At 35.7% G+C, this 16,660-nt stretch overlaps 1 protein-coding gene across 1 annotated transcript in view; it reads left to right on the top strand.

Moving 5' to 3' along the window:
* LMBRD1 (LMBR1 domain containing 1) overlaps positions 1 to 16,660 on the top strand; it is a 99,299-nt gene that overhangs the window by 51,558 nt on the left and 31,081 nt on the right. The window contains exon 9 of the mRNA XM_031455941.2: positions 3,085 to 3,237. Within this exon, the coding sequence (XP_031311801.2) occupies positions 3,085 to 3,237 (153 nt within the window). The remainder of the gene's footprint in view (positions 1 to 3,084; positions 3,238 to 16,660) is intronic.

The raw sequence follows: 16,660 nt of genomic DNA, 5'->3' as shown, positions 1-16,660 counted from the left end.
AATTTATGTACCAAAGAAGTGGCACCAAAAAGGAATTTAAAGAACCAGCCATAATATGGGAGAAAATAATCTGCAATATAGGTGATATATAATGAGCATCTTTAAGTTAAGAAGAGAAATGGACAAGCAGTACATAGAAGTATTGAGCAAAAGACCTAGATAGACAGTTTACTGACGGAGAAATTAAACTCTTCAGTGAAAATAGGAAATGATGCTTCAGATCAGTAGTAATGAGTAGGTTGACTGTGAGCCCTGTTTGCCTGGGACCCAGGGAGTTTTCCAGAACATGGGACATTCAGTGTTAACACCAGGATGGTTGCCCTCGTAATCGGATATGTGCTAATTAGAGCAACTCGGTATTTTTTTGTATCCTTTAAAAACCTTTAAAATTTTTACCTTTGTCACAAGGTGTCAAAGAGAATTTGAGGATGGGGATACTGTTTGTGGAAATACAAAATATATAGCTTTTTAAAAAGAAAACTGAATATTGTTACATGTGCCTATACACATAAGCACATACCTTTAATTATTATATTATTATTATACATAATTATTAAGAAGTTTAATCCAGCAGTTCACACCCAAGAACCTGTCTTACTGGCTTGTGTGTGTGCACCTGTACCCAGGTGACTGAGGGTATTCATGTCCCCGCCCTCCCAAAAAAGAAAATAATCTAAGTGTTCAAAAGTAAGGTGTTGCCTAAATTAAAATATCATGGTATAATGTGCTGTGCTGTGGTGAAAGGAATGAGGTAGATTTATACAGCTTAGAGAACATACCTTATAAAATCAAATCAGACGTTCTCAGTTTAAATTCTGGCTCTACTGACTCTGTGTGTGATATCTAGGGGCCTTATTTTCCTCATCTAATAAATGAATAAAATACTATTACCAACCTCAGATTTGTATTCTGGAGACTGAAGGAGAATAAATGTAAAAGAACAGATCAGTTTTAGGTACAAGAAAGTTAGCTATTATGTGAAACAAAACCGTAAGTGTATTTACATATAAGGACACCTGTGAAAACATAGGGACTACATAGAAGGGTATTTGACCTCCGTAACAGTGATAACCACGGAAAAGGGGAGTGGTCACTGGGGACAGTGCTGGGGGATGCTTTCATGTTCTACTGGTTTTCCAACAAAGGATATTGTTTATACATTCCACATTTTTTTTTCCAAATGGAATAATCAGTTGACTGCTGGGTTTCCAGCCTAGTGTGTGTGTGTTTGACCAAAGTTCTTCTTCTCTTGGTTTAGACAGTTGGCAAAGCAGAGTTGACATCCATCTTTCACTCCACTGATCCTTCCACCAAGTAGATCCCTTGAGTTTGTTTGCATCGGACCCTTAAATCAGTTTACTAAATTTTTTCTCCTGAAATAGAGAAAGCCAGTAGTGAAAAAAATCTACCTTGCTGATATCCTTTTGATATTAGAATGGCAGTTTTGAGAAAAATTTGTATGGTTAAGATACAAAGTACTGAGCCCTTCTCACATCACACACTTGACGTACCATTGCCTGGATCTGTCTTCCAGAAGGGAGTGTTGTTGTCCCCTGTTCTTCAGAAAATACTCTTCTGTAAGGTTCCTTTTTGGGAGGTACAATTTGATTATGTTTTCATTATAACCAGTGCACTTGACTTAAAGGAGTGAAGATAGTTAAATATAGTCCCGTAAATGCAAAGTGTGGTCTCGGGACCAGCAGCATCGGCATCTCCTGGGAATTTGGTAGAAATGCAAATTCTGGGCCCCACCCGAGATCTAACTAAGTCATGCTCTCTTGGAGTAGGGTCTAGAAATCTGTAGTCAGCAAACTGTCCCGGTGATTGTTATGCAAGAGACAGTCTGAGAAGCAATATGAGAAGGCGTGGAAGAGCGTGGCTGCTTCTGGAAGAGCATGGCGAGCTGTTGTGTAACGAGACGTTTGTTACTGTGTGAATCTCCCTATTAAATGGTGTTAGGGGGTTGTTTTCCTCGTATCTGTTATTTCAGACTGAGGCTGCGCGAGGGTGGCCTGCAAAGCAGTATGTTCTGTATCTCCCAAGAACCTATTTGAACCTTAGTAGAGATTTTAACATTTCAATTATCTAATGTCTGCATTTTCACTTTATTACATTGTGGGGGTGGGTAGGTAATTAGATTTATTTATTTTTTTCTAATGGAGGTCCTGGGAATTGAACCCAGGACCCTGTGTGTGCTAGGCATGCACTCTTACCACTGAGCTATACCTTTACATTTTAAAATGTTATATTTTTAAAATGTAGTCCTATGTGGATATTTTCTCATTCCTTCCAAAAGCAAACAAATTTACATTTCACCTTTTTTTAATATTTAGCAGTTGTCTTATTATGGTTTATTATTGTACCCAGTTGAAGATACTTATGGGTGAGGTGGGTACAAATGCGGAAGTCACTCAGACACCATGAGAAAGGTACTGCTCGTGGTTACAGCAAGTCTCATATGAACATAGGTGGGAACTATCTGTCAGAGAGGCTGGCCAAAGAAAACATGACTCATTTGCAAATGGAGAATAAGAAAGTGCCAGCTCTTAGCAGTTGTTGTAAACCCTCTGCATACCACGTGCTTGTATCGCATCACTGCTGGTGTTGGAGTCGAGCTGAGAAGCGTCAGCTCAGGTACACTGTAACACCGTCACTTGACGGAAAGGAGAGAAAGGGAGGGGCCGGGTACAGTAAGATAAGGGATAGGAATGAGGAACTTGGAGGTGAGGGAGAATAATTGAGCAAAGAACATTTAAAGTACCTCGTAAAAAAGTTGTTATTAAAAATATTTATCTGTCTCCTGTATCTTTACCATATACAATATTTGGAAAATAGGGATCAAGAGGAAGTTCAGTATTAAATGCATGCACATCCACATAGTATTTTGATGTGTCTGACTTTGGTTCAGAGATGTGTATCATCATACAGTAAGTGTCTTTTTTTTTTATTTTCAATTTGTGAATTTGTCTAAGGAGCCAAATCCAACCTCCAAAAGTTTTTGTTGCCTGCTCTGCTAAATTGGATGGGTACTTTATTAACACCTTAATGGTAAACAATTGTTTTATTTTGTTCTGGTGTTTGCAGAGCAAAGATGGTCGACCTTTGGCAGCAAGGGATAAACGTGCCTTAAAACAATTTGAAGAAAGATTACGAACACTTAGGAAAAGAGAGAGGCACTTAGAATTCATTGAAAACAGCTGGTGGACAAAATTTTGTGGTGCTCTGCGTCCCCTGAAGGTAAATGGTGTTTTGAAAAATTATACTGTCCTGCTTCCAAGTTTCTACAGTACCTGTCAGAGAGATGGAGTTCTCCTTGTGAGGTACTGCAGCATGGATTTTAGAGTTAAAATAATCTGGTTTTGAATCACAGCTCTGTCATTTGGTAGTTTGGGGACAGTACGTCACCTCTCTGAGCTTCATTTACTTATGTGTAATGTACATATTATAACAGAGGTTTGGGGAAATTTAAATTAACATAGAGGTAAGTAACGCAGTGTGCTGCTAAGCATGTCTTGCAAGTTTGTACTTTTCTATTAGAGATGCGGGACCCATGTTAGACCTCTTCCAGTTAGATAGATTTCAGTATTCAAATGTAAAATTTCAATAGAATTTGCTTCATTGTGAGGTGATGTGTTTCTGAAGGTCTGTAAAAGGTATTATTTAACATGGAAAGCCATTAATTCCCTTTTTTTTTTTTTAAAGCATTTGCCAGCCTCAGATTCTTCAGGCTGTGGCCTCCCTCTCATAATTCAAAAGGGAATGAGACAGTGCACTGACTGCTCACCCTAAAAAGCTCCTCTTTTGAAAGAGTTCTTCAGAAACACCGTAATCAGTGAGATCTACTGTGTATCACTTTTTTAACCTTCCAGTAGGCACCAGTTTTTTTTAAAGACTTAGCCCAGTCCCTTTTCCCAAGGTGATTGTCTTCATAGCTCCAAAGGTATGAAGAAAACCTGTTCAACCTTAAATTAATTCTGACTTGTTTATGAATATTCTTTATGAATATTTATAACCCAGTCTCTAGCTTTAGCTGTCTTGTTTTAAGCTTGCTTTGTGCCATTTCACGGTACCTGTGCCTAGAGGGATTTTCAGATCAACTTTATTATTTTTAAATTTATATACACACACACACACACACACACAGATATATATATATACACACACTTTTTTTCATGTTCTTTTCCTTTATAGCTTATGACAAGAAATTGAATATAGTTTCCTGTGCTATACAGTAGGTCCTTGTTGTTAATCTGTTTTATATATAGTAGTGTATATGTGTTAATCCTAAACTCCAAATTTATCCCTCCCTGCCTTTTCCCTTTGGTAGCCATAGTTTACTTGCCATTTCTGTGTATCTTTCTGATTTGTAAATAAAATTTGTATCTTTTTTTAGATTCCACATATAAGTGATATATGATATTTGTCTTTCTTTACCTGACTTACTTCACTTAGTATAATAATCTCTAGGTCCATCCGTGTTGCTATAAGTGGCATTATTTCATTCTTTTTTATGGCTGAGTAGCGTTCCATTGTATGTATATACCACATCATATCAACTTAAGTGTGCAGATTTATTGTGCCAATTATAGATATGTAGGTATAGAAGATCCATGTCACTGCAAGAAGCTCCTTTATGCCTTCCCCTGGCCCATAGAGCTCAGACCCCCAACAACCCCTGATGTCCTCCTGTCATCAAGTTTAGTTTTATGCGTTCTGTAGTACCCCGGCATATATAGTCTTTTGTCTAGCTTCTTCGGCTCAACACAATGCTTTTGAGATGTTACGTCCATGTTACTGCATTTCTTTTCAGTGGTTCCTTTAAGTTTCATTGCTGAGTAGCCTTCCAATGTGTGACTTTGTCACAATTTGTTCATCAGTTCACCTGCTAGTGGGCATTTGAGCTGTTTCCAGTTTGAGGCTATTATGAGTAATGCTGATGTGAACATCTGTGTACAAATCTTTGTGTAGATATGTGTTTTCATTTCATTCGTTTTTCTTAGGTAGACTCCTAGGGAGGAGAGACGCTGGGTCTAATGTTCAGTGTACATTTAACTTTGTGAGAAACTGCCAAAGTATTTTTCAAAGTGGGTGTACCATTCTGCATTCCCACAGCAATAGGAGATTTCCAGTTCCTTCGTATCCTTGACAACTTATCTACTGCATCTATGATAGTTACTCTAATGGGTGTGTAATAGTATGTCATTATGGTTTTGATTTGCATTTCCCTGGTGACTAATGATATTGAGCATCTCTTTGTGTTCTTTTTGGCCATTTGTGTGTCTTCTCTCAAATGCCTGTTTAAATCTTTTGGCCGTGCTTAAAGTTAGGTTTTTGTTTTCTGAGTGAGTTGCGAGACTCTTTTATATATTCTGGATCAAGTACTTTGTCTCCTAGTTGATGGCTTGCTTTTTTGTTTTCTTAGCACGGTCATTCAAACAGACGCTTCTTAAATTTTTGTGGAAAACATTTTCTCCTGTGTTTTCTTCTAGATGATAGTTTTAGCTCTTACATTTTGCATTTGTGGTCCATTTTAGTATAATTTTGCGGGATGGTATGAATTAAGGGTCAAAGTTTATTGTATTTTCCATATTGACATCCAGTTGTTTCAGCTCCATTTTTTTCTTTTTTTTGGCAAGACTTTTTTTTTTATTTTATTATTGAAGTATAGTCAATTTACAATATTGTGTTTGTTTCTGGTGTACAGCATAGTGATTCATTTATACTATTATTATTCCTTTTTATATTTTTTTCATTATAGGCCATTACAATGTATTGAATATAGTTGCCTATGGTATTTAGTAGGACCTTGTTGTTTCTCTATTTTATATATAGTAGTTAGTATCTGCAAATCCCAAACTCCTAGTTTATCACTTCCCACCCCTTTCCCTGCTGGTAACCATAATTTTGTTCTCTATGTCTGTGAGTCTGTTTCTGTTTTATAAATAAGTTCATTTGTATCATTTTTAAGATTCCACATATAAGTTATATCATATGACATTTTTTTTTGTCTTTCTGGCCAACTTCACTGGGTATGATAATCTCTACATCCATCCATGTTGGTGCAACATGTTGGTTATTTTATTCTTTTTAATGACTGAGTAGTATTCCATTATATATATATACCACAGCTTCTCCATCCAGTCATCTGTTGATGGACATTTAGGTTGCCTCCATGTCTTGGCTTTTGTAAACAGTGCTGTTATGAACATTGGGGTGCATTTGGCTTTGAATTAAGAGTTTTCTCCAGATATATGCCCAGGAATGAAATTGCTGGATCATACAGTAAATCTATTTTTAGTTTTTTGAGGAATCTCCATACTGTTTTCCATAACAGCTATACCAAACTACATTCTCACCAACAGTGTAGGGGAGTTCCTTTTTCTCCATACCCTCTCCAGCATTTATCATTTGTGGACTTTTTAATGATGGCCATTCTGACTGGTATGAGGTGATACCTCATTGTAGTTTTGATCTGCATTTCTCTGATAATTAGCAATACTGAGCATTTTTTCATGTGCCTATTGGCCATTTGTATTCATTGGAAAAATGTTTGTCTTCTGGCCATTTTTGAATTGAGTTGTGGTTTTTTCGTTAATGAGTTGTATGAGTTATTTGTATATTCTGGAAATTAAGCTCTTGTCAGTCACATCATTTGCAAATATTTTCTTCCATTCTGTAGGTTGTCTTTTCATTTTATTTGTGGTTTCCTCACTGTGCAAAAGCTTGAAAGTTTAATTAGGTCTCACTTATTTATATTTGCTTTTATTTCTATTGCCTGGGTAAACTTACCCAGGAGAACATTGCTATGATTTCTATCAGTGTTTTGCCTATATTCTCTTCTAGGAGGTTTATGGTGTCTTGTCTTATGTTTAAGTCTTTAAGCCATTTTGAGGTTTGAGTTTATTTTTGTGTATGGTGTGAGGGAGTGTTCTAATTTCATTGAGTTACATGCACTTGTCCAGCATTCCCAACACCACTTGTCAGAGACTGTCTTTTCTCCATTGTATATCCTTACCTCCTTTGTTGAAGATGAGTTGACCGTAGGTGTGTGGGTAAGACTAGCCTTTGCTCATTGAATTTCCTTGGTACTTTTGTCAAGTCAACTGATCGTATATATGTGTGGGATTCTCTTCCGCTCCATTGATCTGTACATCCTTATGCTAAAACTTGATTACTGGCACTTTATAATCAGTCATGAAATTCAATTGTGAAGGTTCTTCAGTTTTGTTTGCCTCTTTCAGTATTGTTTTGGCAATACTAGATCCTTTGCATTTCCGTATAAATTGAGAGTGAACTCATTATTCCACAGAACACCCACTGGGACTATTATTGGGATTACTTTGAATCAGTATGTTATGTCTTCCAATCCATGAACGTGGTATCTTTCCATTTGTTTATGTTATCTTAACTTTCTTTTAGCAGTGTTTTGTGGTGTTCATTGTAGCGGTCTTGCAAATATTTTGATAAATTTATCGATAAGTGTATCTTTATACTGTTATATGTTATTTTGTTTAATTCCAGTTCTTAATTATTTGCATTGTATGTAGAAGTTCATTGTTGTACATTGACCTTGTATCATCGAACCTGGCTAAATTATTAGTTCTAGTAGCTTTATTATAGATTCCTAAGGAATTTTTTAAACTACATGATTATGTCAGCTGCTAAAAGACAATTTCAAATTCAAGATTTCTGATTTTTTTTCTCATTACACTGGCTAAAACTTCCAGTATAGTCAGTTTATCATTTATTCATTTTGTTATATGTGTGTCATTCTTGAATGTTGATCTGAATTCTTACTTATCTTTCTATTATCTGGTTGGAAGTTAAGAATAATAGAATAATTGGGAACACTTAGAATAATTAGTAAGTAGTAGACATGCTTGATGGAAAATTCTGGGAATACAGACGTATTGTTATGTAATTGAAAGTTTAACACAAATGTGAAGGGATAAACTACTTTTATTGTTCACATGAAAATGATTTATTATTCAGCACTTATTGGTAGCTACTTCAGAAATAGAAGGCTAAAACAGTGATTCAGAAAGGCTAAATATACGTTTTGAAAGATATCCTAGGCAAGTGGACACATTAAGAAAGCAGGTAGTGATCTTGCTGCTAGACAAAGTAGAATTCATGTCAAAAACCATTAAATGCAACAAAGAACCACTGTCACAATACAAGTAATTGAGAATTGAAATTAAACAAAAATCTGTCAAATAACACATGCTGTTTCTGGCAAGAGACATAATAGATACTAAAATGAGAAGGTGAAAGTTTGGTAAGAACAAGATATTTGCATAACCTCAGAGTAATCTCAAATTAATGTCTTCTCCATGAGACACATATTAATTACAAAGAGGACAGTATTTTATGGTGGAGACACATGACCTAAACCGCTTAACCATGTGATTTCAAGCCAAGCTCATCAATAATGGGGCAAATAGATATGACTGCATCACTTCTGCCAAAAATACATGATCTGAATATAAATGTGAGGAAATTGTAAACCATAATAGAAGGACAACATAAATAACTTCCCTAGATTCTTCAAAATGTAAAGGCCATGAAAGTAAGGGTGATTTAAGAACTATTCCACATTAAAGGATGCTAAAGAGACATAAGCAGTGTGTGATCCTGGATTACATTTTGGACCAGAAAAAAAGAGATTGTTTTTTCTATATGTGACTTGAGTGGAACAACTGAAATTTGAATAATATAGATTAGATAATAGTGTTGTAGCAATATTAATCTCTTAATTTCGACAGTTGAACTGATTATGTGAATGAATATCTTTGATTTTAGAAGTAGGTACTAAAGTATTTTTCTGCAACTTATTCCTCAGAACAGTTCCGTTCTATCTATAGAGAGAGACAATGATAAAGCAAAGTAAAATATTAACATTTGGAGAACCTGGGTGAAAGGCATACTTGAATTCTTTGCACTGTTTTTATAATTTTCTCTATCTCTGAAATAATGTCAAAATAAAAAGTTTTTTAAGTCTTAGTTTTTATTTGATCTCCCCAACCCATCTCCAACCCCCACATTTTGGCCTTATCCTTACTCTCTTAATGTTGAGTTTTATGAAAGTTTTTCCATTAGAATAATATTGAACTCAAGAAGTTGCTTCTGATATAAAATAGGGAAAATTATAACCATGACCAGGAGCTGAGTGATACTACACTGACAAATCACCATGAAAATCTTTACAACTTGGTACATTATAATTTGTAGCCAAAACTGAGTATTATTGATCTTCCATTAAAAAAAAAACATTATGTAGGATACTTTGAGTGTATAAAGAAGTATTCAGTGCACAGAACTGTAACTTATGTTATAATTTTCTATCGAAATTTGATGAATAAAAATCATGTGTTCTTACCCTGTGACCTATGAGGATGACCTTGAAGACTGCTTGATTTGCTAGATTTGATAGAGTTAGGACCTAAGGACACTTGCTATGTACCAGGCATGGAATGTCAGATGGTCCTTTGAGAGAAGAAAGTTCAGTTTGGGTTAAAATTTAAATCCAGGTCTCTGTTCCAAAATTCTTTTTAAACTTAAGAGTTTACCTGGATTGGCTTGGTGTCTTTTTATTGTAGTCATCTGATGTTCTAAATGACTTTTCTAAGGCACAGTTTCTTAAATTTTAATGTACAAATTACTTGGGAATCATGTTAAACTATGAATTCTGATTATTTTCACCTGAGGTAGGTACCAAGTGTCTGTATTTCTAACAAATCCCCAGGTGATACTGATACTTCTGGTCCATGACCCCATTTTAAGTAACAAGTTTCTACACAGTTTTAAAAGACAGCATACTTCTGTTATATATTCTCATTTTTATGGCAGATTAAGACAACTAGATAAAGGTTTCCCCTCCTCACAGCCTTCAGCCTTCATGAAAAGTACACAGTCTTCTCTTTCTTTCTTTCTTTCTTTCTTTCTTTCTTTCTTTCTTTTTCTTTCTTTCTTTCTTTCTTTCTTTCTTTCTTTCTTTCTTTCTTTCTTTCTTTCTTTCTTTCTATCTTTCTTTCTATCTTTCTTTCTTTCTTTAACATTATTCACATCAACAATTCCTCTTGGCAAAAAATAATTTTATTTAGGGTAGTATTTTTTAATTTAAGGTAGTATTTTATTTAAGGTAATATTTATATTTTATTATAAGGTATTTTTGTTATTTAAGACGATTTATTTTATTTAAGGTAATATTAAATAATAAAATACAATAGAAATTACCTTTTATTTTACAACTTTTGTTTCAGTCTCCAGGTATGGTAACTTTCTACTTTTTTGGTGACATTTCTAGATACACAAAAGTTATTTTGTGGATATAGGAAATTCACCTATGAAATCTGATAAAAGGTATTAAAAAAATTAGCCCTATGTTTCTTTGTTCCTATAACCCTTGGAATTTTTGTTTCACATTCAGACAACATTAAATTCTAGGACTAGAAATTTATTTGGGCTCATAAACATCTTAAAACACAAATGATTTTGAGAGAATGATAAAAAGAACTTTTTTCATTTTTGCTATAATGATGGCTTATTCATGCTGCTTTCCAACACCATACAGTGTTTGATTCTCAGTCTCAGCACAATTGACATTGGTGGCTCAGTAACTCTTTGTTTGGGGAGGGTGTACTGCCCCATGGATTGCAGGATGTTAGCAGCATCCCCTGTTTCTACCCCTTAGTTAAAATCCCCCTCCCCCGGTCATGACAAAATGGCCCAAACACTGCCAGATGTCCTTTGGGGAGGGGGGTGGTAAAACACGCCCAGTTTAGAATGAAAAGAATACAAGGGTTTAAACTTACGTAAGAGGAGAGGGAAGAGACATGGGGGAATGCTATGCTGTTAATGACGTAGAGGTACTTTAGTTTCTTTTCAGATGATGGAGAAGAGATTGTCTAGGTAGTTGATCCACCACTGGTTTCAGTAGTGTCCCATGTAGAGTTAGTAGCACTGACAGCATTTTTACTCTGATAAAAGCAATGTCTTACTTGGTATTCTTCCTAAATTTAACATACCACCATTTTATGACAATGTAGTGAAAATTGTATAATTTGTATCTGATTGATACACAGAAAAAAAAAATTGGTTTCTGTCCTGTTTGTTTATATCTCTAAAACAACACTTTCCCCCTTGAGATCAGTTTCTCCCAGCTTGACCTATAAATTCAATGCAGTTCCAATCAAAATCCCAGCTACAATCTGGAGAATACAGTCAGTAATAATGTAGTATCTTTAGATGGTGATGAATGTGGTCAGAAGACACAAACTTCCAGTTATAAGGTAAATAAATGCTAAGGGGTATGATGTACAACATGTTAAATATAATTAACACTGCTGCATGCTATACATGAAAGTTGAAAGAAAAAAATCTGAGTTCTCATCACAAGGAAAAAATACTGTTTTTCTTGTTCTTTTATTTTGTATCTATATGAGATGATGGATGCTCACTGAACTCTTTGTGATAATAATTTCGTGATGGATGTATATTAGATCATTATGCTGTACATCTCAGACTTACATAATGCTGTATGTCGATTAAATTGCAGCAAAACTGGAAGAAAAAAGTAATTAAAAAACATTTTTGTGTGTTGCACTTTTGTTTGTAATAAACACATAGTGAAAATAACCAGTGCCTAACAGCAGAAAACTGGCTTAGTGAGCTGTTAACCTTCATACGAGGAAGTATTATGCTCTTCAGCCATTAAAATGAATGTATGCTCCGTGTATTTATGTAAAGTGAAATCATTTCTTGACTGAACGCTTCAAATACTGTTCAGGATGCTTTGTATTTTAACAAACTCATGTTCAGGTTGCACCTGTTGTGTTTGGTAGATTTTCTTCACCTCGGAAAGAAATCCCATACCCATTAGCATCCTGCCCCAGTTCCTCCCCCACCCCCACCCCCTGGCAACCACCCACCTACTCTGTCTCTGTAGATTTGCCTATTCCGGGCATTTCATGGAAATTGAATCATTGGATATGTGTCATTTTGCCTGTCCTCTTCCACTTAGCATGATGGTTTTAACGGTTCATCCATGTAGTACGTGTCATGGTGCTTCATTTCTTTTTATGACTGAGTAATATTTCATCATATGGATAATACCACATTTGGTTTGTCCATAATCAGTTGATGGACATTTGGGTTGTTTCAGCTTTTTAAGTGTGGATAATGCCGCTGTAAACATTCATATGGAAGTTGTGTTTGGATATGTGTTTTCGGTTCTGTCGGGTACATATTATATCAAAGAGTGGAATTTTTAGGTCATATGGTAACTGTATTTAAGTTTTTGAGGAAATGTCAGACTTTTTCAAAGCAGCTTCCTCATTTTATATTCGCACTGGACTGTATGTGGGCTTCAGTTTCTCCACCCCCTCGCCAACACTTTTTATCCATCTCTTCATTATGGTCATCCTTGTGTGTGTGAAGTCCTATCTCATTGTGAGTTTGATTTGCATTTTCCTAGTGAAAGATGCTGAACATCTTTTTAGTTGCTGCTTAGCCATCTGTAGATTTTCTTTGGAGAGATTATCTATTTAAATCCTTTGCCATTTTTAAATCAGGTTGCCTTTTGTTGAGTTGCAAGAATTCTTTATATTCAGGAAACAGATATTTTCTCCCTTTCTGTGGGTCGTCTTTCTTGATAGTATCCTTTTTTGTTGTTGTTAATCCTAAATTTCTAATGTGTTAATCCCCCCCACCCCTCACTTTCCCTCCTGGTAACCGTAAGTTTGTTTTCTATGTCTGTGAGTCTCTTTCTGTTTTATAAAATGTTCATTTGTATCATTTTTTAATTCCACATATAAGAGACATAATATGATATTTGTCTTTCTCTGTCTGACTTACGTCACTTAGTATGATAATCTCTAGGTCCATCCGTGTTGCTGCAGATGGCATTATTTCATTTTTATGGCTGAGTAGTTAATATTCCATTGTATATAGATAGTAATCTTTGAAGTACAAACATTTTTATTTTTGATAAAGTCCAGTTTATTTTTCTTTTATTATTTGTGCTAGGTGTGTTTTCTAGAAAACCATAGACAAATCCAAAGTCATAGATATTTACACCTATGTTTTCTACTAAGAGAGTTATAGGTTTAGTACATACCTTTTAGGTGTTTGATCCATTTCCAGTTAACTTTTGTGTATGATCAGAGGTAGGAGGTCCAACTTCATTCCTTTGTAAGTGGATATCCACTTATCTCAGCACTATTGAAAAGAAAGTTCTTTGCAAACCACTGAATTTTCTTGGCATCTTTGTGAAAAGTTAGTAGACATACATAGATGTAGCTTTATCTCTGGAATCTCAGTTTCATTCCATTGATCTATGTGTCTAACCTAACACCAGTGCCACATACTCTGAATTACTGTAGCTTTGTAGTAAGATTTGAAATTGGAAGTGTGAGCCCTTCAACTTTGTTGTTCTTTTTAAAAGTTGCTATGTTTATTATCAGTCCCTTGCATTTCCATGTAATTTTAGGGTCATCTTGTCGATTTTTTTCAACAAAGCCAGCTGGGGTTTCATACACATTGTATTGGATCTGTAGGTCTATTTAGGGAATACTGTCATCTTGAAAATATTAAATCTGATTCATGACCAAGAGATGTCTTTCTGTTTATTCAAGTCTTTAATTTCTTTAAACAATGTTTTGTAGTTTTCAGTGTACAAGTCTTACACCTCCTTATTTAAATTATTGTTAAATATTTTATAATTGATGTTATTATAAATAGACTTGTTTTCATAATTTCATTTCAGGCTGTTCATTGTTAGTGTATTCCACAATCTGGCTGAATTCATTTATTTGTTCTAATTGTCTTATTGTGATATTCTTAGAATTGCCTATCTACAAGATATGTACCTGCAAATATATATAGTTTTATTTCTTTCCAATACGGATTCCTTTTTTAAGAGTCTTGCCTAACTGCCCTCACTAGAATATCCTCACCTTGGTCCTGATTCTAGTGGGAAATCTTTTAGTTTGTCAACATTAAATATGGTGTTAGCTGTGTACGTTTTTCAAAGCCCTTAACGAGGTTGGGAAATATCCTTTGTATTCTGTTTGTTAAGTATGTTTCTCATGAAAGCATGTTGGATTTGGTCAAATGTTTTTTCTGCATCTTTTATGATGATCATGTGGTTTTTGTTTTTTATCTTTTAACACAGTGTTATTATACTGATTGATTTTCTTTTGTTGAACCCACCTTGTAATTTCGGGATTAATTGCACTTGGTCACAGTACACAGTTCTTTTTACACGTTGCCAGGCTTGGTCTCCTGGTGTTTTATTTGTTCAGGACTGTTGCAGTTAGTTTTATAAGGCACACAGGCCTGTAATTTTCCTTTTGTGTGATATGTTTGTCTCGTTTGGGTATCAGAGTAATACTGGTCTCATAGAATGGATTGAAAGTGGTCCTTCCTGTTCTTTTTTTATTTGTTTGGTTGAATAGTTTTTGAAGGAGTAATGCTAATTCTTGAAACCTTTGCTAATATTCAATAGTGAAGCCACCTTGTCCTGGGTTTTTGTTATGGGAAATGTTTTTAGGTGATCAGTTCCTTGACTTATTATAGATTGCTTCAGATTTTCTTTCTTCTAGATTTTTTTTTCTGAGTTTTTAAATCAGTTTTGCTGATTTTTATCTTCCTAGGAATTTTCCCATTTATTCTAGGTCTGTCTGGATTGTGTTCCCACTGGCTTCTGGTTTGCATGGTTTCTGAAAGGAAATTAGCAGTCATCTTACAGAGAATCACTTCACATGGTGAATCCCTTCCCTCTTACTACTTTCAAGACCTCCTTATTTGTGCCAGCCCCCACACCCCCATTTATGACATGTCTAGGTGTGGATGTCTTTCAGTTTTTCTCTTGGAATTTGTTGAGTTTCTTGGATATGTAGGTTGTTTTTCATAAAATGTGGAAAGTTTTTGGACATAATTTCTTCAGGTATCCCCTCTGCCCCTTCCTCTCTCCTCTTTCGGGGCTGCCCATTACGCTTATGTTGTTATGCTTCATGGGGTCCTACACCCTTCTGATGCTCTGTTCACTCTACTTTTTCTTTTCTTTTCTTTTTTTTTTTTTTTTAAGACTTGATCATCTCAACTGATTTATCTTCAAGCTTAAGGATTCTTTTCTTCTGCCTGCTCAAATCTGCTGAGCTTTTTGTTGTTGTTTTTAGTGAACTTTTTGTTTCAGTTAATGTTTTTCACTTTAAGAACTTCAGTTCACTTCTTTTTTATAATTTCTGTCTCTTTACTGCTATTCTGTAAGACATTGTTCTCATAATTTGTTTTAGTTTTTAAGGCATGGTTTTCTTTAGTTCCTTGAACATACTTAAAATAGTGACTTTAAAGTTTTTGTCTAGTAGGTGAAGCATCATCAAGGACTTCCTCAAAGTGCCTGTTAGTTTTTTCTTCTCTGTATTAGCCATCCTTTCTTGTTTCATTGCATGTCTTTTAAATTTTTTGTTGTTTTTGTTAAAACCTGGTAAATTTTAAATAATATAATGTGGTAACTCTGGAGCTCAGATTCTCCCCTCTCCCATGGCTTTGTTATTATTAGTCTTTGTTGCTGTTTGTTTAGTGACTTTTGTGAATTCATTCTGTAAAGTCTGTATTCTTTGTCGTGTGCGGTCACTGATGTCTGTGCTTCGTTAACGTGGTTAATGATTGGAAAAAGATGTTCTCAGACACCTGGAACCAGTAAGTCTCCCATCTTTGCTGAGGGGCTGTGTGTGTGTGTGTGTGTGTTTGTGTGGAGACACTACTTCAGCACTCAGGCTGGCACTTTACAGCACTGCCTTAGCCTTCACTGTCCGCTTGTGCAGACAGCTTCAGGGTCAACCAGAAGTGAGAGTCTAGGCCTTCTCATACCTTTCCTGAGTATGTGCACAGTCCTGAGTATGCACAGGGCCTTCTTCACTCCCAGGAACATGTGAAAACTTTCCAGAGCCCCTGTGGACATCTCATTCCCTAGGTTTCCAGGTTAATCTTTTTGGTTACTTTATTTTATTCTTGACACTGACCCACTTTTTTGGCCATGAAGTTCGCTGGTTGCCTGTAATTTTTGACAGACACTTCTGGAAAAAAGGAATTTTTGTACTGTGTGGGCTTGAATTCAGGCCAAACACAGATAGTCTTGCAAATGGGATCTTGCATGGAATTACCAGGCAGGCCAAGTAGTGGCAGCTTTATGAGAGTGAGACTTTAGAAGAGCTCTAGCCCCTTTCCGTTTCTCGGGTGGCTGCTAGACGTGTGGCTTTTACGGGCTGCTTTTCAAGGCCCCCATGCACTGGAGAGGAGGGAGTGGTGCTAGAACAAGTCAGGATGCCCAGTGGTCTGTGTTCTTGTAAGATTCAGCCATTTTTTTTCTAGAATAAATGCTCCTGGATTGCTGCATCCCCTTGTGTTGAAAAAGTTAATTGTGACAATTGGTGCCAGTTTTCTCATTGCTTTCAGGGAGGAAAGGATATGCAGAGGGTCTGATTCTGTTGCTTTGCTGATGCCATCCTTTTGGCTTAATTTTTATTTCAGAATTGACATTACAGCTAGCATGGATACACAGCACTTAGGTCAACCCAAGGTGGCCATCGCCAGCATGACTCTGGAAATAGTAACTTAAGTTCTCATATTTACATATATATAGTTTTCTTGGTTTGTA

This window comes from Camelus dromedarius, chromosome 6 (assembly GCF_036321535.1).
Source record: "Camelus dromedarius isolate mCamDro1 chromosome 6, mCamDro1.pat, whole genome shotgun sequence".
Classification (NCBI taxonomy): domain Eukaryota; kingdom Metazoa; phylum Chordata; class Mammalia; order Artiodactyla; family Camelidae; genus Camelus; species Camelus dromedarius.
This window is presented reverse-complemented; position numbering and strand designations above follow the sequence as displayed.